At 38.6% G+C, this 26617-nt stretch overlaps 4 protein-coding genes and 1 long non-coding RNA gene across 17 annotated transcripts in view; 2 read left to right on the forward strand and 3 right to left on the reverse strand.

Annotated features, from left to right (window-relative positions):
* The window catches only part of LOC109544441 (myosin heavy chain, muscle), a 26874-nt gene extending 11713 nt beyond the window's left edge, over nt 1-15161 (forward strand). For 4 of the 13 annotated variants that reach the window (XM_019914611.2, XM_048663462.1, XM_019914605.2 and 1 more), the window contains exons 12-25: nt 624-794; nt 3415-3594; nt 3659-3806; nt 4144-4196; nt 4840-5045; nt 5378-5495; nt 6210-6473; nt 9437-9646; nt 10172-10760; nt 10824-11121; nt 11459-11537; nt 11787-12962; nt 13022-13927; nt 14696-15161. In XM_019914611.2, coding sequence (XP_019770170.2) covers nt 624-794; nt 3415-3594; nt 3659-3806; nt 4144-4196; nt 4840-5045; nt 5378-5495; nt 6210-6473; nt 9437-9646; nt 10172-10760; nt 10824-11121; nt 11459-11537; nt 11787-12962; nt 13022-13927; nt 14696-14773 — 4476 coding nt within the window. In that variant the 3' untranslated portion in view covers nt 14774-15161. Of the gene's footprint in view, nt 1-231; nt 403-623; nt 795-3414; nt 3595-3658; nt 3807-3888; nt 3942-4143; nt 4197-4839; nt 5046-5377; nt 5496-5800; nt 5919-6209; nt 6474-9436; nt 9647-10171; nt 10761-10823; nt 11122-11458; nt 11538-11786; nt 12963-13021; nt 13928-14695 lie in introns of all 13 variants that reach the window. The other 9 variants (XM_019914616.2, XM_048663461.1, XM_048663467.1 and 6 more) reach the window with 5 other exon arrangements.
* Nucleotides 15157-19147, reverse strand: LOC125502373 (GATOR complex protein NPRL2-like). Its single transcript, XM_048663468.1, has 6 exons — nt 18908-19147; nt 18728-18819; nt 17702-17958; nt 17274-17617; nt 15660-15815; nt 15157-15522 (listed from the first exon to the last, which is right to left on the reverse strand). Exons 1-6 carry the CDS (start codon nt 19022-19024, stop codon nt 15325-15327), a joined length of 1164 nt encoding a protein of 387 aa, XP_048519425.1. The 5' UTR covers nt 19025-19147; the 3' UTR covers nt 15157-15324.
* Nucleotides 19148-19444: 297 nt separating this feature from the next.
* LOC109544447 lies at nt 19445-20339 on the forward strand. The gene is made up of 3 exons (XR_002172584.2): nt 19445-19595; nt 19765-19865; nt 19921-20339. It is a non-coding gene; the product is annotated as an uncharacterized LOC109544447 (long non-coding RNA).
* Nucleotides 20184-23908, reverse strand: LOC109544446 (cytochrome b5-related protein). Its single transcript, XM_019914620.2, has 7 exons — nt 23742-23908; nt 23055-23132; nt 22861-22994; nt 22415-22806; nt 22171-22359; nt 20787-21008; nt 20184-20740 (listed from the first exon to the last, which is right to left on the reverse strand). The coding sequence occupies exons 2-7, from the start codon at nt 23128-23130 to the stop codon at nt 20455-20457; spliced, it is 1299 nt and encodes a 432-aa protein (XP_019770179.2). The 5' UTR covers nt 23131-23132; nt 23742-23908; the 3' UTR covers nt 20184-20454.
* A 1072-nt stretch (nt 23909-24980) lies between these two features.
* The window catches only part of LOC109544603 (protein yellow), a 12859-nt gene continuing 11222 nt past the window's right edge, over nt 24981-26617 (reverse strand). Inside the window, exons 5-6 of the mRNA XM_019914894.2 lie at nt 26028-26282; nt 24981-25974 (exon numbers count right to left, since the gene is read on the reverse strand). Of these exons, the coding sequence (XP_019770453.1) occupies nt 25435-25974; nt 26028-26282 (795 nt within the window). The 3' untranslated portion in view covers nt 24981-25434. The remainder of the gene's footprint in view (nt 25975-26027; nt 26283-26617) is intronic.

Below are 26617 nucleotides of genomic sequence, written 5' to 3' on the forward strand. Positions count from 1 at the left end.
AACTTCGCGGCAGACAAAATTTAAATGTTCTTATCATTTCCATCCCACGCAGAAGACGTTCTGCGCAATTTACTTCAAATCGACTTGTTTGATGTTGAGAGTTACTAGAATTAAGAGTGTTGTGTGCAAATCTCTCTCTCTTTCTCTTAGCTGACTCCACCCAATGTACAGGGCCTGTGATCACTAATGAGAACTGTAGATTAAATGCTTGTTTGTTTTTCACTTGTGTAGTTCAACAGCTTTGAGCAACTTTGCATCAACTTTACAAATGAAAAGTTGCAACAGTTCTTTAACCATCACATGTTTGTACTTGAACAAGAAGAGTACAAAATTGAAGGTATTGAATGGACCTTCATTGACTTTGGTCTGGACTTGGCTGCTTGTATTGAGTTGATTGAAAAGGTAATTGAGACAGCTGCACATCAAGCAACTCAATGTCCGCAAGGTTTAAGGCTACTGCAAGATTTCAGCGTGTTTTGCGTGTTCTCGATCATCATCCGGCGCGTAGCTAAATGTTTAAATGTATTTGCGTATAGGTCTCTTAGATGACTCCACCCACTGTACAGGGCAAGAGATCACTACTGAGCACCCGTAGTTATATGTTTGTTTGTTTACATGTATAGTTCAACAGCTTTGAGCAACTTTGCATCAACTTCACCAATGAAAAGTTACAACAATTCTTTAATCATCACATGTTTGTGCTTGAACAAGAAGAATACAAACGTGAGGGTATCGAATGGGCTTTCATTGATTTTGGCATGGACTTGGCTGCCTGTATTGAACTTATTGAGAAGGTATAATAGGCACTCGAAGTGCTCCCTCTCAACTAAACAGGTTTCCCGATAGACATAGTGTAGCCCCTAAGATTAAACTCAATTAATATAATCCAAAAGGCAGCCGTTTTTTCTCTCTCTTTCTTAACAAATATAACACAAAAAATACCTCCCTTTCACGGTTTTTTGCACTGATTTTTCTTTAGCACTTTACAGTTTTTCCCGAATTTCAACCACACAATAACCCCCCCTTCATTTTTATCTCAAAGACTGGAATATTACCAAGTTACTCATCAAAAACGCCCTTACAACCGAATACACTCGAAGGGTGTTTCTGGAACTTCACGAGACCAGTTCCGCTTTGGACGCTTCTGTCACTGATTGGCCGCTAACACTTAGTTATTAACTGTAACTAATCCATCATCAAACAACTTTGAATAGTTTCGTACAATTAACCCGAAGAACTTGTGTTAACCAAGACTTAAATTAACGTTTTCAGTATAACGGCTTTAATCAACTGTGCATAAACTACTCAAACGAAAAACTTCAACAGTTTTATAACCATCATATGTTCATTTTGGAACAAGAACAATATAAAATCGAGGGTGTTCCCTGGAAGTTTATCGATTTTGGTTTGGATCTTCAAGCTTGCATTGACTTGATCGAAAAGGTACCATTTTTTTGGACACCTCAAGTACCTTGAGCCTGTAGCTTTTTCTGTAGTTTTCACCAACACGCTGTAGTGTTTGTTGATCTGGGATCACACCTATTTTTTCTTTGGAAATATTAGCCATACATTATTTGTCGATTGTCCTCATAGCGGTCTTCAGATTTCAATTTTGATCACACAGCGAGTTTTCTGATAAAAAATATCAGATTATTTATCAACCACCGTGTATATCAGCCATAAACCTTAATTTTTAAAGGAACTTGTTGTTTTCGCTTTTTTTTTGTTTTTTTTTCCAGAATAATTATGTACGCGCACCAAGAAAAATTTTCAAATTTTTCGTTTGCTGGTTTTTTGCTTAAATTGCGAGAATAGTTACAAGGCAACTTTCATATATTTTAGAAAAACTGATCGTGTAATCTTTAAATTGTCTCTTTTAATCGTAAAATATTTTAATTTTTTTGAGATTGGCCATCCATTAGCCAAATTCTGCCATTTAAGCGCCTTTTTCCAGCTTTATAAACGCGATTTATTGACAATTATTGTTGAAAATGTTTCCAATTTCTTGAACATTTTCACCTTCAATTGCGCAGTTTTAATCCAAAATTATTATTTTGCAATTTTTCACTTTTTTTTTTCACTGATTTTCTTAATTAACATCGTTTAAGGATTTTCTACAAAAGACAAATTTCTTTATCTGAATTTAATTTTTCGAGAATTGTAACCGGTTTCTGGACGCTTACACTTCTTACATCAATTTTGGTTTATTTTGGCCTGAACAAGGTTCATAAAAGAATAATTTTGAAAAAAAAAATCGAAAGATTTTCATAAGTAAATAGAGTCATCTTCTGCTAAATTATTAAAAAATAATATTAATTTCAAAAAATCGTTTCGCTAAGTTAATTTCAAACCTCCGTTATTTGCTTTAGCTTTAGTTTTTTCCCCAGGGTTTCAGACAACTCGAAAATAAACTGATTCGTGAGTTCCTAAAGCCAGAAAATAAATTAGTTTAGGCTTATAAAATCAGGGCGATATTAATTAAATTATCCCGAATTCTCAATAATGCGTGAGCAATAAATTCCGGCATTTTAAAAGCGATTTTTTAATAATTATCGGTGAAAATTGGTCCACTTTCTGGGACTTTTTCACGTTCAATTGCTTATTTTAATTTAAAATTATGATTTTGAAATTTTTACTTGCTCTGATAAGCTTTTCCTAATTAACCTTGTTTCAGAGTCACTGGAATCAAGTCATTTCCTTTGTTTTTTACAAGAGAAAAATATATTCTTGTGAAGTGGGCGTCCGGACATTTCACCTCGATTTTGGGTTATTTTGATCTAAACAAGATTAGCTAAAAAATTAATTTCCGAAAAAAACTTCGAAAGATTTCCATAAGTTAATGAAAGTCATTAATAAATTATGAAAAATATATAAATTCTAAAACTCTTTCATCTTATTTAATTGTTTTTTTCTTCATTTTGATCTTACGTTTTTTACCTGATTTTTTTCAAGCAGTTTCCCGATTTCAACTTCTATAAATTCTTAATAATATGTAAGCAATAAATTCCAGCATTATAAAAGCGATTTTATGACAATTATCGTTAAAAATTTGTTCAATTTCCGTCACATTTTCAAATTCAATTGCGTAGATTCAAATGCAAAAACTCACAAAAGACCCATTTCTTCCCTCTACCTCTAAAAATCTACCGCATAATTTATGGCTAATATCTCCTAGACCTCACGTAGAAATTGAAATCTCCAATGTAAAGCTAGTATATGCACAGTGAGTTCTCAGCTGCTTCGAAAAGGTATTGTAACAATTACTGTAATTTTCGCTGTTTTCCAACTCTGCAAACTATCGTAGAACGTGGATCCTCATTCTATGAAGTTCTTCACAAAAAAACTACGATAGTTTTGCTTTTTTACGACCGATCCGCTTGGCAATGTTCTAATTGAAGCATTTGAAAAATCTAGCCTATGGGTATCTTGTCCATCCTTGAAGAAGAATCTATGTTCCCCAAAGCTACCGATCAAACCTTCGTTGAAAAGTTGAACACCAACCATTTGGGCAAATCTCCCAACTACCAGAAGCCCAAACCACCAAAGCCCGGCCAGCAAGCTGCCCACTTCACCCTTGGTCACTACGCTGGTAATGTACGTCTTCTATTCTCCTCTAGGCTTCCAGTTCCAGGTCTAAATATTCACTTTTATCGTTTAGGTCCCATACAACATCACCGGTTGGTTGGAAAAGAACAAGGATCCCTTGAACGACACCGTTGTCGATCTTTTCAAGAAGGGTACCAACAAGCTGTTGTGCGAAATCTTCTCTGACCATCCCGGACAGTCCGGTGGAGCCGAGGCCAAAGGTAACATTTTTTTCCGTGTCGCATCACAATTTTTCTCGAATCTTCCATCGGATTTTTCATAAAATTACCGAATCTGTCACAGGTGCCAAGAGAACCAAGGGTTCTGCTTTCCAGACTGTATCAGCTATGTACAGGGTAACTACTCTGAAAAACTCGCACGATTCGCTGAGCTCAGAGCTATTACCCATTAATACCTGAAAAGTTCCTCAAAGTGCTGCTAGCTCTCTTCATTTACCCCCCGTACATTTGCTAGTGAATTAATTTTTTATTTCTCGAGCAAACGTATTCCTCCCACCACTGTTTTAATAATTGCTTTAAATTTCTGCATGTTTTATAGGAGGCCGTGGAAAGAAGGGTGGTGGTTTCGCGACTGTATCTTCCGCCTACAAGGTACATAATAGAAGTTTTATCTCCCTCAAAAAAACGATCCTTTACATGTTTAGTTCCGTACAGAATACTCAAAGGAACAGTTCATATCTTGTGTGTTCATAATGGGTTGTCTACACCAAAATTACGGCAACCCTCACCAACACCAACATGCACTTACTGCAAATTTCACCCTAGAACGTACTGGATACGTTTCGTTTTGATGTTGAATTTTGGTAACAACCACCTAAACAACTGATGCTCCATACACCCTTGAGAGTATCCGATTTATTAATCTACATGTTTCGGCACATACTAACTTTTTAATTCTGAATCGATCAGAATCCAAGGTTTCGTCAAATCGACCATTTACTATACAAATATGGCCTCATCAATGTTAATTAACACTGGGTTGTTTTCTTCTAATCTAATTCTCCAAATGAAGCTAAGGCTTTAGCAAACAAGTGTGCCATTTGAAGACTTACACAATAACATCTCTGTTCTAACACCGAACAAAAACAAGTTTACTTGGAGCGAATTGAGTCAATGAGTCCAGATCTAGATCTGCTCTAACACAAACGCTCAGCAGATCTAGAACTGAAGCGCTCCAAACGAACTTCGTTATCTGCTGAAATTCCTTGTTTTGACTGGTTATGCTTTCGCATAGGAACAATTGAACAACCTGATGTCCACCTTGAGAGCCACCCAGCCTCATTTCGTCCGTTGCATCATCCCCAACGAATTGAAACAGCCTGGTCTCATTGACTCCCACTTGGTTATGCACCAGCTGACCTGTAACGGTGTACTTGAAGGTATCCGTATCTGCAGAAAAGGTTTCCCCAACAGGATGGTCTACCCTGACTTCAAACTTCGGTAAGTTCCTTCACGCTAAGCTCGCCCTTCCCCAATATTTCCAAGCAGGTGGCTGAACTGATCACTGAACATATTTACTATCGTCTAGCTACATGATCTTAGCGCCAGCCACCATGGCAGCTGAGAAGGAAGCTAAGGAAGCGGCTAGGAAATGTCTGGAGGAAATTGGCTTAGACCCCGACAGCTACCGAGTTGGACACACCAAGGCAAGACTGTCTTGTCCTTGTCTCAAGTCGCACTGTCTCGTTAGATTTGCAGCCCCATGTACCATGAATTATTCCCCGTTTGTTTCGTTTTTGTCAAATGTGTAACTGTTAATTTTTGCTCTCTAGTTACAAAATCTTGAACCCCTCTGGAGCGTCCAAGGAACCCGACACGAAAAAATGCGCTGATATCATTTTGCAAGCTACCGGTCTTGACAGTGAATTGTACCGTCTTGGTCACACTAAGGTCTCGTCCAGTGTTTATTGTTTGTTACTTTGAACCTTTTGTGTGATCTGTAGCAGCCTTAACCGGCTACAGTTTTATGTGTGGTCCTCTTGTACATTCCCAACCACTACATAGCAATGAAGACATGCTATGCTCTTTGTTTGAGTGTTTCTCATTTGGGTCAATGTATTTCTCTTATGTTGCACCTAAGACGACTGGAAAGAGGAATGCATTGACTCCCTCCTCCGCTCCTGGAGCGAGTAGGGTAACTAAATGTTTTCTGTGTCCTTCATGTGTTATTAATCTTGATCCTCTTGCGTGATCAGATACAAAATTCTGGCACCAAGTTCGATCAAGGCCAGCACCACTCCTGAAAAAGCCGCCGAAATTATTTTGGACGCCATAGCTTTAGAGAAAGAGCAATTTCGGATGGGTAAAACCAAGGTACTGCCCTGGATACTTCAACGAATTGCTTCTCAACACTCAGCTACAGCTATCGCTTAAAAATTAATCGCTTAAACCCTGGCTTTGTGCTCACGATTTTACTTGAGTTTTTTCGCAATTGATTTTTTTTTGGATAGACTATTTCAAATTTTTACTGACCACTTGAGCCAGTAGCTAAATCACGTACTCTCGTAACAACGGCTCTAAAACATCTAATTCCTCTATGTACGCTGTTCAGCTCTTCACGAGAAAAATGCCCGAAACTAATCAAACACTGTTCAACCAATGCAGGTATTCTTCCGTGCTGGTGTTTTGGGTCAGATGGAAGAATTGCGTGATGAACGTTTGGGCAAAATCGTCACCTGGATGCAATCCTGGGTCAGAGGTTATCTGTCCAGGAAAGAGTTTAAGAGGCTGCAAGAGCAACGTTTGGCCCTCCAAGTGTGCCAGAGGAACTTGAGGAAGTACCTCAAGTTGAGGACCTGGCCCTGGTACAAACTGTGGCAGAAGGTCAGGCCTCTCCTCAACGTCACCCGCATCGAGGATGAGATCGCTGTAAGTTTTACTTTTGCACTTTTCGTAAATCCTGGGTGTTCACAAAGGCGGGGGAAAAATATGCGAAACATTTTTTTGGGAAAATCGTTCATTTTGATGGGGTAATTAATGGTTCATGTTGCCAGTATGCGCTAGAAACTACTAGAAATAGGGTTTTGAAGCAAAGCTTGTTCGACAAGGTTTGCAACTTTAAAAATTGAAAATCTGGAACATTTTTGATTAGTTCTTCCACTTATAGCTCAATAATCTAGCAAAGGAAAATATTTATCGTTTAAACGCAAAATATCTTTTTACTATAAGCATTTTCCAACTTATTTTTTAAATTTTACTCACTAAATTTTTCTGAGTTTCCTAATAGTAAAACAAAAATCCAAATTTCCAAATCCAAACGATTTCTTCTTCCCTTTTGAATAATCTACTAACCACCATTGAACCAAAATACGCTTTTAATCAAAAAAGTATTTAAACATTCAATTGGGAAACCTTTTAAACAAAGTAATTTTGCTTTCATTCCTTAATCACGTTTTGAGGCTGTTTATGAAGTTTACTTGATGATGGCTTGTAAATGAATCAAAACGTATTACAACTCTTAGTGATTTTATAGCTGAATTGAACTTTAAAAACGCCAATGTAACTGTTAATTGAAAATTTGCTGAACTAAATTTTGAAAATGTTAACGAAAGTTTTCGCCGTTTATTACAAGAACGTGAAATTTTCCATACGAGTTTTTCCGCATTTAAAGATTTCTAGCATTCAATTAACGAAAAAGTGTTTCAAGTAACAGTTCCGTGTTCTTGATTTTCCGGATATTCTGTTCTTCATCTTGATTGAGTCTGGACGAATTGCGTATTAAAAAATTAGTTATAATAATTTAACTAAATTAATTTATTTGCTCAATATTTAAACGACTCTCGTACGAACAAAAGTTGAATTGCTTTTGTTTTAAAATTATCATTTCTTAGCACTGCAAATGCAGCGTTTATAAACGCTTACTGTACTTATGCTTATCTTACGTGTACTTACTGAAGTACAGATGATGAATTAAGTAACTTCCTTTTACTTAGTTTATCAGCTGAATTATTATCAGCGAAAACTTTCTGTGAACTCTTTCCCGACTTTTTGGACACCCAGTATAAATGTCAATTTACGGATACTGTTTTTGGACCTGATCGAGTTTTATCAACAGATTTTCAGCATTAAATTCGGAAAAAAAATTGAAAAAGTCAAAAACTTATGATTTTCGAATTTTTTCTTTAATTTTGAAAAGCTTTTCAAATTTGCTTTGTCTAGGCACCACAACTCCAGATTCTCGCGAAATTTGTTGATCTAAAGTGAAGTTTTTGAAACATGAACGGGTTTATGCCTGTTTGAGCAGCCTACATCAGTTTTGGTTTTATGTGAATTGAACGGTCGTTAAAAATATAATCTCATAAAAAAGCTTCAAATATTCCCATAAGCAAATGAGAGTCATACTCTGATGGGTTATGGAAAAATTATATAATCTTTCGAAATTATTCTGCTTAATTTATTTGAAATTTCCTTTCTTCATTTTTAGCCTTTTTCGCCGTTTTTTCAGAGAATTTCTCCATGGAAAATGCGATAAAGAACATGTTCAGTTTAAAATCATTCTCTTAAACTTTGAAAACTGTTATGAAACAAAGCGTTTTTGAACACCTTCCTCAAGAATTTCCAATTAAATGTAGGCAACAAATTAGCACACAAACTTTTCCTCGTCAAAAAATCGTTTTTAGTGGTCGAAATTTAAACTATTTTTAAAATAAATCATTTTCTTTTACGATCAGCTTTAATATGTAACACTCAAGTTACCCGATACTTTTTCTCACTGAGGATTAAAGATCCCAAAATAAAAATGTGAAAGTCGTTTCGAGTTTACTCAACCATGTTTCATGCATATTTGTTTGCGCTGACGCATTTTGGTAGTCACAAATACATGAATAACTGTTTTCCACATCCACATGACTAAGAATAGTTGCGAAGTTTAAATGAAGTTTTGCTATGAAAATTCTGCTTGGCATTTTTCGTAATATGAATCCTGCTCGGCACTAAACGCACATTGGAAAGTAAACGATAATGAAAACTGAGCTTTGTATTCGGCAACAGTGATGCTTTTTCAACATTATTTGCAAATGTCACAGAGGTTTAATTAAATTGGGTAATTTAGGAAAATAAATTGACTCTTGCCAGAAAATTTAATCCAGCAAAGCCAATGTGCCTTTGGTTGGCTGGCGATGGCCAGATCCGAAAATATCTCGGATTTTCATTCGCGCACTTAGCGCAAACACGAAAAATACTTTTCCAGATCCTTGATCGAGTATCGAAGTGTTTACGCTATTTTAAACAGGATTTTTACGGGCGCTATTAAATCACCTGTCCTATATTAAATCCTATATTTAAAATTGATCGCCCCCTACCTTCTATTTCTGTCAACTATGTCGGTCATATCGCATATTTTCATAATCTTTCATCTAGATCGTGGGCGTGGCTAATGATGACTTGCCATAAGAGTGTGCATGTTGCGCATTAGCCGCTCAGTCTTCAGACGCTCCGCGATCTCTCCTCAGCTTCTCCTTTCGATCGGTACTTGGACTGAGTCCACTTTGGCTCCGATTGCCCGATTTCAGTAACTCTAATTCGACACGATGGCGTCCGTTGCCGTTAACGAAAAGCATTTGCAAGAAAACCCCGAATCTGAAGCAAAGCCGCACAAAAAGTCAAAGAAACCGAGGGAATCGAAATCGAGCGATATCAGTGATAGTAAAACCGCGGATCTCGTTCAATTGGAGGAGGCCGTGCCTCAAAGTGATTCCACTCTCGAAACATCCCCTGTTGATGTAACGGCTGCTCAAAACGAACCGACGAAAAAATCTCGATCATCCCCTGAAATCGATCCACGAATCGTTGCACTGGAAAGACAAATACTCGATAGCGAATCTTCTTTGCAGAAACTGGAAGAGAAGGCTGCTAAAGCCCAGGAAGCTTACGAGCGTGAGGCTAAGGCCAAGAAGGAGTTGGAAACCTTGTATGCCAAACTCCTGACTGAGAAGACCGATCTGTTGAGCACTCTTGAGGGCGAGAAGGGAAGCCTTTCCGAGACCCAAGAGAGAGCCAACAAATTGCAGGCCCAGAAGAGCGATCTTGAGGCTCAATTACAAGTAAGTACATTGTTTCCCATAAAAAATCCAGTTGCGAGATCAACGCATTTCTCCCATGTAAACAAAATCCAGACACACTAATTTTTATATTTAGACGTTTTTTCTCCGGAATTGTTTGTTCAGATGGACTTTGCATACTTTCCTTGTATATTTATCAAACGCCTAGCGATGTAAGCGGCTTTATTTACCTTCGGCTGAACGTTATAAATTTACAGTCGACACGGATTTTAATCCAGAAGGAAAATGAGGCACACATTCGATGATTTCGCAATGAAAAACAATCTAGTGCTAACACAATTTTAGTGCAAGCCTGTCAATGATGTCTTTCATTAGATAAATCAGCTATTTACGCTAAAATTTTTAATAATTCTTGGCAACTCTTCAAAACTTCGTGTTGGTGATTAGCAATCATTAAAACCACCTAAAAACACTTTATTGGACCCCATCCAATAAAAGTGCATTTAATTAAAAGACACATACCTGGCTGTACTGACCACACAAAATAAATATCAACTCACTTAACAGGAAACTCAAGACCGTCTGAGCCAAGAGGAGGACTCCCGCAACCAACTCACCCAGCAAAAGAAGAAGCTCGAACAAGAAATCAACGGTTTCAAGAAAGACATCGAAGATCTCGAGTTGAACCTCCAAAAGTCCGAACAAGACAAGGCCACCAAGGACCATCAAATCAGGAACTTGAACGATGAAATCGCCCACCAGGACGAGCTCATCAACAAGCTGAACAAGGAGAAGAAGGTTGGAGGCGAAAACAACCAAAAGATCTCCGAAGAACTCCAGGCTGCCGAAGACAAGGTCAACCACTTGAACAAAGTGAAGGCCAAGTTGGAACAGACCTTGGACGAATTGGAAGACTCCCTGGAACGCGAAAAGAAACTCCGTGGTGATGTTGAAAAGTCCAAGAGGAAGGTTGAGGGCGACCTCAAACTCACTCAGGAAGGCGTCGCCGACTTGGAAAGGAACAAGAAGGAACTCGAACAGACCATTCAACGCAAGGACAAGGAAATCTCATCTCTCACCGCTAAACTCGAAGACGAACAATCCGTTGTTGGAAAGACCCAGAAACAGATCAAGGAACTCCAGGCCCGTATCGAAGGTGAGTTTAAGCGGCCCCAAATTCAACCCCACGCAGAACCTCATCGGTGATTTAACATTGCAGAACTCGAAGAAGAAGTGGAAGCCGAACGTCAAGCTCGTGCTAAAGCTGAAAAACAACGTGCTGACCTCGCTAGGGAACTGGAAGAATTGGGAGAACGCCTTGAAGAAGCTGGTGGCGCCACTTCTGCTCAAATTGAATTGAACAAGAAGAGGGAAGCTGAACTTGCCAAGCTCCGCCGTGACTTGGAAGAATCCAACATCCAGCACGAAGGTACTTTGGCTAACTTGCGCAAGAAGCACAACGATGCCGTATCCGAAATGGGCGAGCAGATCGACCAACTCAACAAGCTGAAGGCCAAGTAAGTAACGGCGATTTCATTCAATTGGTTGAAAGTTCCGCAACTGTCTCTCAACCAATGAAAATTTAGGGCAGAAAGAGACCGCGCCAGTATTTACCAAGAACTTCAACAAACTCGCGGCGCAGTGGATCAAGTTGGACGCGAGAAGGTATCGATAATGAAAACCTAGTTTGGTTCTCAATGTTACCTCTTGTGCATCCGATCCATTGTAGTTATTTCGTTCTTCTTGTACAGCCACTGTAGAGTGTTGAGCGGTTTTTTGAGACGTTGTATATCCCCAATGTGTCCGTTCTCCATGGTCTGTTTAGTTACATGTTGTTTTTGTCTTGTCCCTTAGGGCTGAGAAAGAAAAGGCTCAATACTTCGGCGAACTTAACGACCTCCGTGCTTCCGTCGACCATTTGGCTAACGAAAAGGTACTGAAGGGGCACTTAATGTCGCTTTAGACAGCCACTGATCACCACTTCTTGATTTTTGTTGGCGCGCATAACCACGAAGAATCGCTCTTGAGGCTTTTTGTGTTTCTCAACCAACCGTTCCAGTTTTTTACAGTGACGTGAACTAATCCCTGAAGTCGCAAGCTAATCAATTGTTTTCACGCTGATGGTTTTGCTTATGTTAAATGCGCTTCACATGCACTTGATAATGTTGGTTTTATTGTCTAGGCTGCCATTGAAAAGGTATCCAAGCAATTGCAACAGCAACTCAATGACGTGCAAGGAAAACTTGATGAAACCAACCGCACCTTGAACGACTTCGACGCCGCCAAGAAGAAGCTCTCAATTGAAAACTCTGACCTGCTCAGACAATTGGAAGAAGCCGAATCCCAGGTATCCCAACTGAGCAAGATCAAGGTCTCCCTTACCACCCAATTGGAAGACACCAAGAGGTTGGCCGATGAAGAGAGCCGCGAGCGTGCCACCCTTCTGGGCAAATTCCGCAACTTGGAACACGACTTGGACAACATCCGCGAACAAGTGGAAGAAGAGGCTGAAGCCAAGGCCGACATCCAACGCCAGCTCAGCAAGGCCAACGCTGAATCCCAACTGTGGCGCCAGAAATACGAATCCGAAGGTGTCGCCCGCTCTGAAGAACTGGAGGAAGCCAAGAGGAAGCTGCAAGCCCGTCTTGCTGAAGCCGAAGAGACCATCGAGTCCCTCAACCAGAAGGTTGTAGCTCTTGAGAAGACCAAGCAACGTCTGGCCACTGAAGTCGAGGACTTGCAACTGGAAGTCGACCGTGCCACCGCAATTGCCAACGCTGCTGAGAAGAAACAGAAGGCATTCGACAAGATCATTGGAGAATGGAAACTGAAGGTCGATGACTTGGCCGCTGAACTTGACGCCAGCCAGAAGGAGTGCCGCAACTATTCCACCGAATTGTTCAGACTCAAGGGAGCATACGAAGAAGGCCAGGAACAGTTGGAAGCTGTCCGTCGCGAAAACAAGAACCTCGCTGATGAAGTTAAGGACCTGCTTGACCAAATCGGTGAAGGTGGCCGCAACATCCACGAAATCGAAAAGGCCAGAAAGCGCTTGGAGGCCGAAAAAGACGAACTCCAGGCTGCTCTTGAAGAAGCTGAGGCTGCCTTGGAACAGGAAGAGAACAAGGTGTTGAGAAGTCAATTGGAGCTGTCCCAGGTGCGCCAAGAAATCGACAGGCGCATCCAGGAGAAAGAGGAAGAGTTCGAGAACACCAGGAAGAACCACCAACGTGCCCTGGACTCCATGCAAGCCTCCCTGGAAGCCGAAGCCAAGGGTAAAGCTGAGGCCCTCCGCATGAAGAAGAAGTTGGAAGCCGACATCAACGAATTGGAAATTGCTTTGGACCACGCTAACAAGGTAAGACGGGGAATCCTGTGCCAGTTTTGATCAGTAGATGTTAACGTATTCGTTTGCAGGCTAACGCCGAGGCCCAAAAGACCATCAAACGCTACCAACAACAGCTCAAGGACACCCAACAGGCCCTTGAAGAGGAACAACGTGCTCGTGACGAAGCTCGCGAGCAATTGGGCATCTCCGAACGTCGTGCCAACGCCCTGCAAAACGAGCTCGAAGAGTCGCGCACTCTTTTGGAACAATCCGACCGCGCTCGCCGTCAAGCCGAACAAGAATTGGGAGACGCTCACGAACAGCTGAACGACCTCGCCGCCCAGAATGCTTCCATGTCCGCTGCCAAGAGGAAATTGGAAACCGAACTCCAGACATTGCATTCCGACCTTGATGAGCTCCTGAACGAGGCCAAGAACTCCGAAGAAAAGGCCAAGAAAGCCATGGTTGACGCTGCCCGTCTAGCTGACGAACTCCGTGCCGAGCAAGACCACGCTCAAACCCAAGAGAAACTCCGCAAGGCCCTCGAAACTCAAATCAAGGACTTGCAAGTGCGTCTGGACGAGGCTGAAGCCAACGCCCTCAAGGGAGGCAAGAAGGCCATTGCCAAGCTCGAACAGAGAGTGAGGGAACTCGAAAACGAACTCGACGGAGAACAGAGGAGACATGCTGATGCCCAGAAGAACCTCAGGAAATCTGAACGCCGCATCAAGGAGCTGAGCTTCCAAGCTGAAGAGGACAGGAAGAACCACGAGCGCATGCAAGACTTGGTCGACAAACTCCAACAGAAGATCAAGACCTACAAGAGGCAGATCGAGGAAGCCGAAGAAATCGCCGCTCTCAACTTGGCTAAATTCCGCAAGGCACAACAAGAACTGGAGGAAGCCGAAGAACGCGCCGACCTCGCCGAACAAGCTATTGCCAAATTCCGTGCGAAGGGACGTGCTGGATCAAGCGCCAGAGGACAGAGCCCAGCGGTAAGCAACTACATTCTTTAGTCAAATAACCCGAAACATAAAAGACCGTCCACATCCCCGAAAGAAACTTTCACTTTGGCCACTTTTATTCGCACTATTCCTCGATTTATTGACCAATACAGACGACGATTTATGGAAGGTTATCTTCTTAGCCAGCCGATTACGGTCTTACTTGGATATTGTTCTCACAATAAATTGGATCAAATTCAGTTAAACCAACATCGATTTATATACTTTCGTTCTGAGGTTTTGTGTTGACAATAATGTGTAGATCATAGCACATGAGCCCAGTGCAAATTCTTTGCGACTGCCTCCAAAAAGGGACTAATTTTCGTTATTAATTTGCTAAACTTATTGTATCCAATTTATCGATCGCAGCCCGATTCCATTGGCCAATAAATCTGTGGAAAAGTGCGTAGTGTAATACCGCCATTACTACCACTTACTTATGGAGTAATTTGGAATAGAAATGAGGGGGGATTCATCACAAAATAACGCATTTTTTCTAATTCAGCCGCAAGCAAACAAAACCCGCTTAGCAGCAATTGTATTGGAATAAACTACTAGTTAGTGTAAGTGGGACTTTGCGTTCTGGTGACAGTCTTTTGTAAACTTTGTCCCTCTTTGTTGGTTTATTTTATCTTTCGACCCATTTTGCCCATCGATGAGTAATGTTTTCTTCAGATTAAGACCGCAATAACCGGGTCCTGAAGTGAAGCAAACACGTCTTAATTTGCATTTAATTAACGGGGTTTTTCTGTTTTATAGCCAAGACAGCGCCCACAATTGGGAGAAGGTGGTCTTTTCCCCCCAAGGTTCGACCTCGCCCCCGAAGGTGATTACTAGACGTAACGCGCTGTGTTAGTTTTAAAGCAAATAAATGAACTCTGAACGCGGTGTTACCATTCAGGCCGCGAGTGTAATTTCTATTTTTAATTAATAATTTTTAATTGTTACCTACAATTATTTTTTATTTCGTTATGTTAATTTCGCCTTTTTTTCAATTAAAAGTATGATTCCGTTGTTTCATTACATAGTGTTATTATATGGGAAAACGCGGAGAATGGAGGCAAAAAGAGACACGTATTTCCATCACATTCAGCCTTTGGTCTCTGTGTTTCCCAATATAACAAATCAATCCATGTATTTTGTAAAAAGTCCAGGTTATTTTAACTTATTGTATGTGTGGATATGTTGTATGATATAAGGCACCAAATAAACAAATTATATCGTTCTTTTAGTCAGTATTTTATTTATTGCGACTTAAAGCGAACAACAATAGCAATTCATAAATATTTGTCCAAATCCCAATTCAGGGAGTTCCGTAATACAGTAGGTACTTACATATACAGCAAAGCACAAAAAAAATCAGCAATCTCAGCTTTAGTCGAGTCGCCCTACTTGCACAGCAACATCACAATGTGATCTCTCTCCAGCCGATCTTCCAACTGCTGAGAAGTCACTCCGGTGGCACAACAGATCTCATCCACACTGTAAGTTCCAGTGAAAGTCTTCTGCAATTCCGTATGTTCGCCCACAAGGATCGGATACTTTTGAATGCGTCGTATCAATCCCTCTAGTACTCCGAACTGAACCTGAACCAAACCAATACTCAACCAATTTGTGTTTTCCATTACAACTTTTTTGTCCAATATTGCAAATGCAAAGGTTTATTGATCATCGCCGATGAGTTCCAAAGAAAACATTTACTTGGCTTGTTCCTCCCACTTACCAGTTTGCGCTCATTAATTCTCATATTAGCCAAATTGAAGCGGGTGCACAAGTCTCTAATAGTGGTACCTCTACTCATGGAAGCGTATGTTCTAAACACATCGCGCAGGCAAGGAACTTGCCGTTGTGTTCGCGATACGTAAGTCAAGCAACGTTTCTGCAATCAAATTTCAAATTTGCAATTTTTGCAGCTGCCTCAACTCTACAGGGTGATTCAAAATGGGCAACATTCATCTGGAGGTGTTATCTGGGAGTAGGCAGAGAGTGCAGAAAAAATAATCAGTTTTCGTATATCTATAAACCATCGAACGTGTAAATTTCTCGCGTATCTCATGTAGAAGATTCACCTACAGTATCAACCGCGAAGATAACATGCGCTCTCTCACCTAAAAGTTCGCATCTCCGAACAAACGTGAGAAGCAATTTGACATTTTCGGCATTTTTAGAAGAGACTTGACTCAACTTTCATGATGCTCAAAGTTTTATAGCAATCGCCCAGAATCCTGATTTTTTTCTCGCTGAATAGATATCGGTATCAAAATGGATGTTTATACTAAACTACGGTCTCCCCTTTATAAATTCGCAGCTTTCAAACTAAAAACTACGCATCCATTTGACATTTTCGGCATGTTTAGAACACACTTGACTCTGCAAATGTTGAAAGTTTCATAAAAATCTTCCAGAATCCCGATTTTTATAAACCTAGTGAACATCGGACTCAAAATGTATAGGACGCTCAACTGCGTTACCTCTTCTAAAAATTCACACCTTTTAATCTGCAAGTTCTACCAATTTGAAAAGTTCGTCATCTTTAGAAAAGATGTGACTCCAAAGATTTCGAAAGTTTCATCAAAATCCTCCAGAGTCCTGATTTTTTTCCAGTCAGTCAAGTCAATATCGGTATAAAAACGTTTGCACCCCACTGCGCTCTTTCCTTTAAAAAATCAGATATTTCAAACTTTCGTTTCCTTTAATTTGAAAGTTTCGCCACATTCATAAGACACTTGACTCTATAAACACTCTAAGTTTCATAAAAATCGTTTAAAATCTTGATGTTTGTGAGTTTGGTAAGCATCGGAGTCAAAACGAATGTTTACAATCAACTGCGCTCTACATGTAAAAATGCGAACTTTTCAAACTGAAGCGTCTCGCAATTTGAAAGTTTTGTCATCTTTAGAAAACATCTAGAAAGACCCTAAAGACTCTAAAAGAAGACCCTAAAGACTCTGAATCCAATCCCGATTTTTGTCTACGAAGTCAAAATGGATTTTTACACTCAACTGCGCCGTTAACTTTAAAAATTCATATCTTTCAAACTGAAGCTTCTAGCAATTTGAAATTTTCACTATCTTTAGAGCACATCCGACGCTACAGCTGGACAAAGTTTCATAAAAATCATACTTGGTTCTGATTTTTTGTAGAAAATCACAAAATCGAATTGTTGAAAATAAAATAAAGGTTCCTGACTGTTTAAGTGCAGTTATACTAATCAATTGCATATTCAAAAGCAAATATTTTGGAGAAATTGACTTAGATGGGACTCGCCAACCAAACCCCAACCTCTTGGAATAAAATACGACCATTTTGACGGTTTTCGAAGCATCGTATCACTGACCTGTAATTCTCTGTCTTGTGCCAAGGATCTTAACTTCCATGTGGCACAGTAGATATTTCCATACTGGAAAAGAGGCACAAGAGCTACCACTCCATAGTAAACCAGATTTTGAACGCACGCTTTAACCAGGTTGTTGTCGACATCAGAAAGAGCAGCAATTCGAGCTACATGATTGAACCCGTCAATGTAGGGAGTCACTTGCTGAGTAGTCAAATCCCATTGGTGAGGCGGCAGAGCTTTCATAAAAACTGGCACCTGATGGTCCAGAACCGGAGTGGGATCGCTCCGAATTCTGCATACTTTTAAGTGAGTCGCGATGGGGCCTTCTAGCAATGCACATTCACCTACAGAAGAATGTGACCATTAATTCTCTTCTCATTTCCCAAAATCACATGGAGTCTCTTGAGTGGATTTCAATATTTCAGTACCTTTCGTATTCAAGTCTTCCAGAACAGTTTTCAAAATCGGCGTCAATTTCTCATTCGACTTCCCAGTTGATAGAAAACGGCTTTCAATTTCCATGGCCATTAAATAGTCGGAAAATTTTGTCACTACATGCTCGTACTGGACAGTGCGTGTTTCGCTGTCGCATACAAAACACAAGTTAAAATGAAATGCGTTTCTCTCATATTTCTTGTTGTCTATTCGGATGGGGAAACCCAAAACTTTGCAGTCTTCCAATGTCCTAAAGAACAACATGTTCTAGTTGAATTGACAATGTTTCAAGAAGGCACTTTCAAAGTTAATCGATTCGGGGATTTATTCGTTTGTTAATTTCCGACGAAGACCTTAGAAAGATATTAATTGTCGTTAAAAAGACAAAATGCGATTTTGCGGTAACATATGCATGCCGGAGTTTAACATTTTTTTCTTCACAAATCAGCAAAACTACACAGTTTTTTGTATCCATTCAGTAGGGCGAACTCTGTTTTCTAAGCGGAAAGCGCTTCGGTTATCAGTTATAATCAGGCAATCGTCAAGAATTTTTGGTTTTTGCAGGCTGGAGTTTAATATTTATTTCGTCTGCTCCTTGCGATTGGAAATAGACAATTTTGTATGCATTTTATAGGGCAAAGTCACTTCTATAAATGAAGAAAGTTTTGATGTAAAGTGAGTCATTTTTGTATCACATTTGCAGCACAAAGTGGACGAGATTTCGATTTCAAATCATCTTCAGGAATTTTTACTGGGGCAAAGACTGGGGCAAGTTTTATAGATAGACAAAATTTTGACTATTAACCATGCATTTTTCGGGAATTTTTGCAAATTTCCTTTGTATGTTGCGCTTGTTTATGCAGGCCGGAGTTTCACAGTTATTTCTTCAAAAACCGATCGGGATAGAAAGTAGGTAATTTTTGTGTTCAAATTAATTTATTCAATGGGTTTGTTGAATTGTTTGCTTGAACAGATAAGCTAACAATCAACTATAGATAATAAGCTAGTATTCAACTTACACTGTAATGGTGCTCCTTTGTAGCTCAGCTTTGGTGATGATGTAGACACTAATGCTATCAAATAACTCTTTGGAAACAAAGTTTTCAGGCACCTAAAAAAAAAACGTTTTAAATTGGGGCGTTTTAATCAGTGAACAATGAAATAGGATGCAATAAACGAAAATAACCACAACTAATTACCTGGCAAGAGATAATCGGTCCAGCTGTATGATGGAACTCACAGAAAAATATGCACCTGATCAGCCCATCCTTTAGGAGACTGCTGAAGTAATTTTTGTCACTAAAGTCCACAATCATTGTTTAAATCATCAATAAACTATTAAAGAAAACAATCAAAATGTTGAAGATCTGGTTAGAACCATAGATGAAAACAACTTTAGGTTAGAACTATTTTTGTTTTGCTGTCACTGTCAAAGATCAAATGGTCGTCATATGGAACCTACCACAGATAACAAAGTTACCTCTGGGATCTGTGGAACCGACGTCATAAGTTTTGTAAGTTAATTTGATTTCAAATTGCCGTTTTTCTAACGGGTTTATTACATTAACTGATTCTACTTTTTAAATGTTTAGTTATCTGAGTGGTTTTCGGTGTTTTATCCTCACTAGACAAGGCAGTTGACCTTAGTTGTTGCTTGTCAAGGTTATTTCTTCCTTTTGGTTTTTCTGTTTTGCTGGGTTTTTTATCAATTTAAAATATTTAGGAATGTATAAACATTTGCGCGTTTAAACTAGTATAAGTGGAATCCTGCATAGGTCAGGAGAGGAAACCTGGCTTAAAAATCGATTCGGAAAAGTGTTTAAAATTGCATACGAGAAATTGGTGCCTACTTATATTTGCAAACGCACAGTTAAATCGAACATTGAAGTAAGTTTTAGTAAATTGTAGACACGAATCTGTTACGTGAGCTTCATTATTAATTGAAATAATACCTTTTAAAAAATATTTTTCAGTTATTTGGTTTTGAATTTAGGCACATTTACAAAGCTGCGTGTTTAAACAAACCTGCCTATCATTTAATATGTTTTTTTTTCAGAAATTCATCCTTATTCATATATATATATATTCACTTTCGGACTGTAAAAAATGAATGAAACTCGACCTCATAACTCACGAATTCCGAGAACAGTGGAGCAGGTAAGAAGCAGATTTAAAGTTTTTTGCTACAAAATTTTACTTAAAAAGTTTTTAGAAAACTCAATATCTATGTGGCATCTGTTCGGAGGATCTGACGATCGTAGATTCTAGAGTATGCGCTACCGCTTGTGGACATCTATTTTGCAACAGATGCATGCTTAAGAAAATTGAATCGAAAAAACGACCCATTAAATGTCCAAGATGTCTAAAGGTTGTAGCTACCAGGTCACTGAGGACTGTTTACTTATAAAATCTGAACGTTTCCATAAGGTTATACTGTTATTTTTGTCATGTTATGTGTAATTTTATTAAGCGGCATTTTATTATACGTATGTTTTTATTATACATAAGACATTTCAGACCCTGTGAAGACATTTCAAAATTAAAATAGTAATTTATGTATTACAATCAAATAAAACTTTAATTATTTAAAACTTTAGCTTCTACGCAAGAAATTAGAGTTTTATATATGTACTTTGTTTTTTATACAACAGCAAATTGTCTACAACCCTTTTAACAACTAGAGGATTTCCAAGAATCCATAAATCACTCATAATAGCACAGCTTAAAATGAGTCGATCTGTTGATATCAGTTTGGGGGATTTTTGTTGGGCAATATTCTAGCCAACTGTCCATACTGCCCTTTGACTAGATCCAGTTGAGTGAGAAATTTCCATCTCACTCCAAACTCGACGCAAGTTTCCAAAAAAATTGGATAAAACTGCTCTAAATGTCCATGATCAACAGTAGGGAAGAGATGATGTAGAGCGTGATCTCCAAAATTTGTCAGCACCAGAAAATGCGATCCAGTGATATCTCTCCGATCGGCCACAGTGTCCACTTGAAACAATCCCCAGTCCATTTGCTCTTTTGGCCTACAAACCTTAATAAGTTGGATAAAAGCAAAAACATGTTTTTTACCTTGCTGTATCCCCATCATGGAATATATCTGGATGGTGATGGGCAGCATTCAGGCCAACTATACCAAAATGAATGCTGGCTATCACAATGATCCAAATGTACATCAGTAGGCAAATTAATATGGATTTTCCAGTGATCATCCACGATAGAAAAGGAATGGTGAACGGAAGCAATGCAGTCCAGATGAATTGAGAATTTCCTTTCAAAAAGTTTACTGCTAAGCTAAAACGTTGGAAATCAACAAGAGAAATTGAAGAAATAGCGATTGATTTGGCAAAAGGCAAGATTTTTAAATTATTATTATTATACGATTTCTGGATTTTTTCCTTATCAATTTTTCTTCTGGATACTTAATTTGCCAGTTTTCAATCAAGGAAGCAATAATTTGTAATGTTTTTAATTATAACAATATCGTGGATGTCCATTAAAAAATATATCTTAGACTTGCCACCGTTAGAGCCTTTAAAAAAGCACAGTTTTAGGCACAATAAATTAAGAAAAAAAATTATGGAACAAGTTAGCAATAAACAAGTTGTTATTACTACTCATTTACACTCTACTAAAGCAAACCAATAAAATAGTGAAAAAGTTGCATACAAATGCGATGATAAAACATTAACAAAATTAAGTTGAGGATTCGAGCCTGCATCTGAAGCAGCCTGAAAGAAAAAGCGAACAAATGGAAAACCAAGGCAAAGAAAATATTAATTGCAATATTCTAGATTTTTACATTTAAAACCAAAAAAGTTTAATTTGATGACATTTTAGTCTGCAAAAGATATAGAAGCGGTTGATTCTTTTACCGGGAACTTAAAGATTTGTAAGCTAAAAAGACACCGTTAAATCGATTTAGCTTATTTTTATTATTAAATTAATGAATTATTTCTTCAGTTTATTATAGTTTACAAATTTATTATCAGGCCTTCGCTTAAAAAAACTGAAATTTTGCTCGTTCTTACTCGTATAAAGTTGCTGTGTAAAGTCGGTTAATTTGTATAGCATTAACATTGGGTAAGTTTCAAGAAAATTAAGATATTTTTCAATTAAATAAATGAAGTGAGTGCCAAACCTTATAAATGCGAATTAATAATGTTAATTGAGTCTTTTAAACACGCAGCTCTTTAACATAATTAAATGACGACTGAAAATGAGAATTATATATTTTTATATACCGTTTGAATACTTTTTTTGCTATTAATTTTAACACTTTTCTTATTTTAGTTTCTATTAGACACTTTACTATTGTGAATAATAAATTTTTTTTAAATAAGCAGTTTGATTTTCAAAACATGAAAATTGTGTCCCAATTTTTAGAATAAAAGTTAGTAAAACTTCAGCTTCAAAAACGTTTTTAAATCTTTAATTAAACTCTACATGTACTTACGTCTTGAGGTAATGGCCTAAAAACAAAAACGCATAAAATCCGAAAGAATAAACCCATGAACCATGGCGCACCAAAAGATTCTTTTCACCAGGCAAATACTGCAAAAACGGTTCCACTGAGGATATTTCCATGTCGCAAATGGTGTTTGTGTACATGTGATGGCTCAAAACGTGACTTACTCGCCACTCCCTTATGAAAGGTATTTTTCCATGTATATTTAGTTCGACTATTTGCTTGAACTTACCTCGAACTCATCATGGAAAAGTCGAAATAAAACCTTCTAAAGTTGTCTTTTTGATGGAAAAAATTGTGGGCAGCCACAGTGAGCAGGCCTAGGAATATTCCAGAAACCGCTCCAATTGCGAAACTTTCAAAATATACTGCGAGTAAAAACGAAGTTAAATAGCCAGAAAATATTCTATCAATTAACGATTTGCTTCTATCCGCGGGGTTTTCTGGAAGATTTTCCATTTGCTTTATGATGCGCCTTTTGAGGGTTTTGTAAAAGCCGTTTTCATGGAAGGTGAATGGAAAGCTCCTTGGACTCGACGCCTTCCTCAGAAGGAAGCTGGGCAAAAGCATTTCAGCGTTGGTTGAAAGATGGTGGGACTCAAAAGCTTCGGTTATATCTGTGCCCTGTAAACAAGTTTTCAACGTCTTTTCTTTGGAACTAAACTTGTTAGAGACTACTTTGGTCAGCTGAATCCAGTCCTTTCCTCCCGGATGGCTCTCTATAAAGCCGGATAAGTCATAGAGATGGTCATGGATTCTCCAGTAACCCTCTGCTCCGTCGTCGATACTTTTTCCTTCCAGCCACTTTTCAGCTGCAAATTGCCAACATTTTCAAGAAATTTTTTAATGGATCAATCAATGTTCATTCGTACCCGAGTGCAGAGGATGGTCCCTGAGACTAGGGTATTTAATGCCTAAGCTGGATCGAAATACTTTGCTCATATCCATGCCTGGATGGAAAATAAGTAAATTATTTTTTGGTAGGTTATCTGGATAAGTTCCAGTTCAAAATCATCACCTAATGGTGTTTCCAAGAGAAAATAAGTAGGTACCAGGATGCGCCTTTTTGCGTAGATCTCAACCAAATTAAGGCAGAAAGTTTGTAAACCTGCACATTCTATGATTATATGATCATAGAATGTGCAGGGAAACGCCAATATTTGAGACCGGAATGTAGAAAATACTCATATTGTTTAGTTTAGCATTGAAAACCCCCGTTTCAAAATCAACCTTGTTCAAAAGTTAAATTGTTTTGAAAAATTACTTTAATTTAAAAAGCACAATAAACTTTTAAAATGTATGAAAATTTGCACTTATTTTTATTTATTGCAGCGTCATTTTACAGGGCAGGTGACAATATCGGCACTGCCTGACGTTGCGTCGACGTCACTTACTGACGTCTTACAGGCATATGCCTCAATTAAACGTCAAATACTGTCACTTAGGTGATAAAATAACCTAAATTTGACGTAATTTGAACATAAGAATGCAGCCTGCTTGGATTCTTCCACACTTTTTCTTCTTCTACCTTTCAAAGCAAGAAAATCTAATCGACTTACCTGATCAGTTCCGTTAAATAAACAAAGTGGATAACCAACTTCTGAACTAGATAGTGGAATATCAAATGGCCATGATCGCGGTTATCGCAAGCCGGTCTGGTTGGGTCGAACGCAAAAGATTCACATAATTACGATTTGAAATGCGCTTCATTAAAAATTTACATTGCAGATCGAACAGAGGCGTAATAAACAAGTTATATAAAACGTCACCAATAAACACTCATTAATTATAGCACAAAGGTTAAAGGGAAAAAGTTAATTGCAAAACTGCAGTCTTCAATTTTCATTGACTAAAAGTAGTACTTTTACTCGTACAAATCGAGTCAAGTTTTTGATATACAGGGCGAAAGCAAATTTTTGTTTTTTCAACTTTGTCATACAAAAAGTGTCGGAAAATTATTCGGTTTTTAAATACAGAGAGTAAAAATTTGGGCATTTTTATAATGATAATTTATTAAAATGTTCATTCCGCATTACCAATTTTTACATAAAAAACTATTAGGAACCGTACAGGGTGATGTTTTTTCGGCGCTCAAGACGTCTTTTGCCACTAAGAATTTTTTGTGCCTCTAACCGCCGGTTTGCACCGTTTAAACTCCGCGTTGAACTTGCGAACTTTTTGGTCTCTTGTAGTTTTCATGTAGCTGTAACCGTTAACGAGTAATTAGAAAAATTCGTTGAAAAAACTTCTTAATCTTATCAGCCAGAAAATATAATTTTAACAAACTTTTGGGAAATTTGCTTTTGGCTTATTTTTGTTCTTTATTCGTTTGTGGGAAGTTTTCTATAGTAGATTGTGAAATAGCGAATGAATACGACATTTATTAACGAGATGATCTCTCAAATTTCGTGCCTAAAGTTACTGGAGATGTGGATGTTTAACGTTGAATAATTTGGAAAAACATTGATTTTCCATTTTTTTTTCTTAATTTTTTAAGGTGAATTGCGAAAAAATATCTCTCTGTACATTCCTCAGTAGTTTCCTGTGTCAAAACCTTCACATTATTGCAGGCATTGTGTGGTAAAAAGTTCAATAAACTGTCCCGAAAGCTGTAGGAGTTTTGCGAAAAACTATTAAAAATCCAAAATTTTCACCGCCTGGATCTAAAAACCGAAGCGTTTTCCGGCACTTGTTTATATGACAAACACTCCGAGTCAGAAAATTGATTTGTGTTTGTTCAACTTGTAAATTTGATTTTCGCGCATTAAAACTGCCAATCTAGCTAAATAAGAAAACAATTATCGTTAATATTTAATTTTTATTTAAAACGTCTACATTACATAGCTACATAAGTACAAGCTAAACACATATTTACAAAATAACATGACACAATTTTAAGTACCGCCAAACCAAATAGGAAACAAGCATATAAATCGTATATTATTTACAATAATACAAATGTACAATTAGCCTTACGGAAAGTTGAATTGTAGGGTTACGTGATCTTAAGACTATTGGCACTCGCAAGGACTTAGCGGAAATAAATTAGATAAATACTATAAGTACTACTACAATTTTTTTGCAAATTAACTGTTTGGATAATAGAGAAAAATTTTCAGAACGAAATAATATTTTATGTTGCTCCTAAACCATAAAACAACAGTTCTTTGGGGTTCAGTTACCTGAGTGCATTACTACAGTTAGCTCTCAAAATTTAAATCAAACCATCAAATCTGTCGGGGCAAATTGTCTTCAGACCCACCGCGAAAGCACAAGTCCAAGCAAGCCCACTAAATATACAGGGCGAGTGGACACTCCCATAGAGGCGCCAGGTTTGATTTTGTCTCCGCCAAGGAATTTCGTGGCAATTTTGTTCATTATGTCTGGATCTTTAACCAACTTGGAAGCACACGCGGTTCCTTTGATGGCCTCCCCCACTTTAGCAGAGAGTATTCGAAAGTTAACATCATTGTAATCCAAAGAGCTGTACATGTACTGAGGCAATCGATCTGAGAGCACCCACACGTTGCTCTCATTGTCCACTTTCACGTCGTTGGGGAAAACCATCGTAACATTGCTCATGTAGACTCGGCCTTGCGACTCCATGGTGTAAGAAGGATTGGTGGTTCTCCAGCAAGCGATAGCGTTCAGCTGCATGAGGGCGTAGAACAAAACTCCGGTTTTCTTGTCCAAAAACGAGGCCCCACTTTGGCTCTTCGGGCCGCGGCTTCCTAAATATTTAAACTCATAGTAGGCGCTTTTGTTAGTCGCCAAAGCTTCATCTCGCAGGATCTAGAATCGACATGGTTATCGGATGGTTTAGTGGGGTTCCAGCAGAAGCTTACCCGGGTGCTGACGGAAAACTCATCAAAGCTGGTCATTGGGTGGAAGAACAGGGTACTGAAACCGTCTTTTTCCGGCCGCAGCGCCAGCCCAAACACTCCATCGGTCCATTGAAAGTTGATTCCAGCCACTGTCATGTCGCCAGCTACAGGCTGGATGTGGAAGTAGTTGTGCTTGATTTTCCAGCTACGGTTCTGCTTCCAGGAGTACACAACTAAGGCTGGCCCGCCTAAATCGGCCAGATACGCAAAAGTGTTCTACAAAAAAATGGATTCAGTTTTACAGAAGTTATCGAGATCAATTTGGCTTTTCAGTGTGTAAAAACCGTCAATAAGAGGAGCTTCGTTACTTTTTCGGGCTTTACAAGTGAGAAATGTAGGAGATGTTTTCATAATAGTTACAGGGGCGGATCCAGCTTTAAATTCAGGGGGGGTTATGTATAAAAATACAGTCTTATGTTGTCTATGAAATTAGAAAAATTATCGTCGTTTTGTGCTAGGGTGGCGCAAGATTATTGCAAAATTTCATGTTTTCCGTCCCGTTTTGCATGTTTCTCGGAAGCAAAATGAGCAAGAACGCTCGTTTTTACATC

The sequence above is a fragment of the Dendroctonus ponderosae genome, unplaced genomic scaffold (assembly GCF_020466585.1).
Source record: "Dendroctonus ponderosae isolate FM_Combo_2020 unplaced genomic scaffold, Dpon_F_20191213v2 Dpon_F_20191213_2, whole genome shotgun sequence".
In the NCBI taxonomy this organism is placed as follows: Eukaryota; Metazoa; Arthropoda; class Insecta; order Coleoptera; family Curculionidae; genus Dendroctonus; species Dendroctonus ponderosae.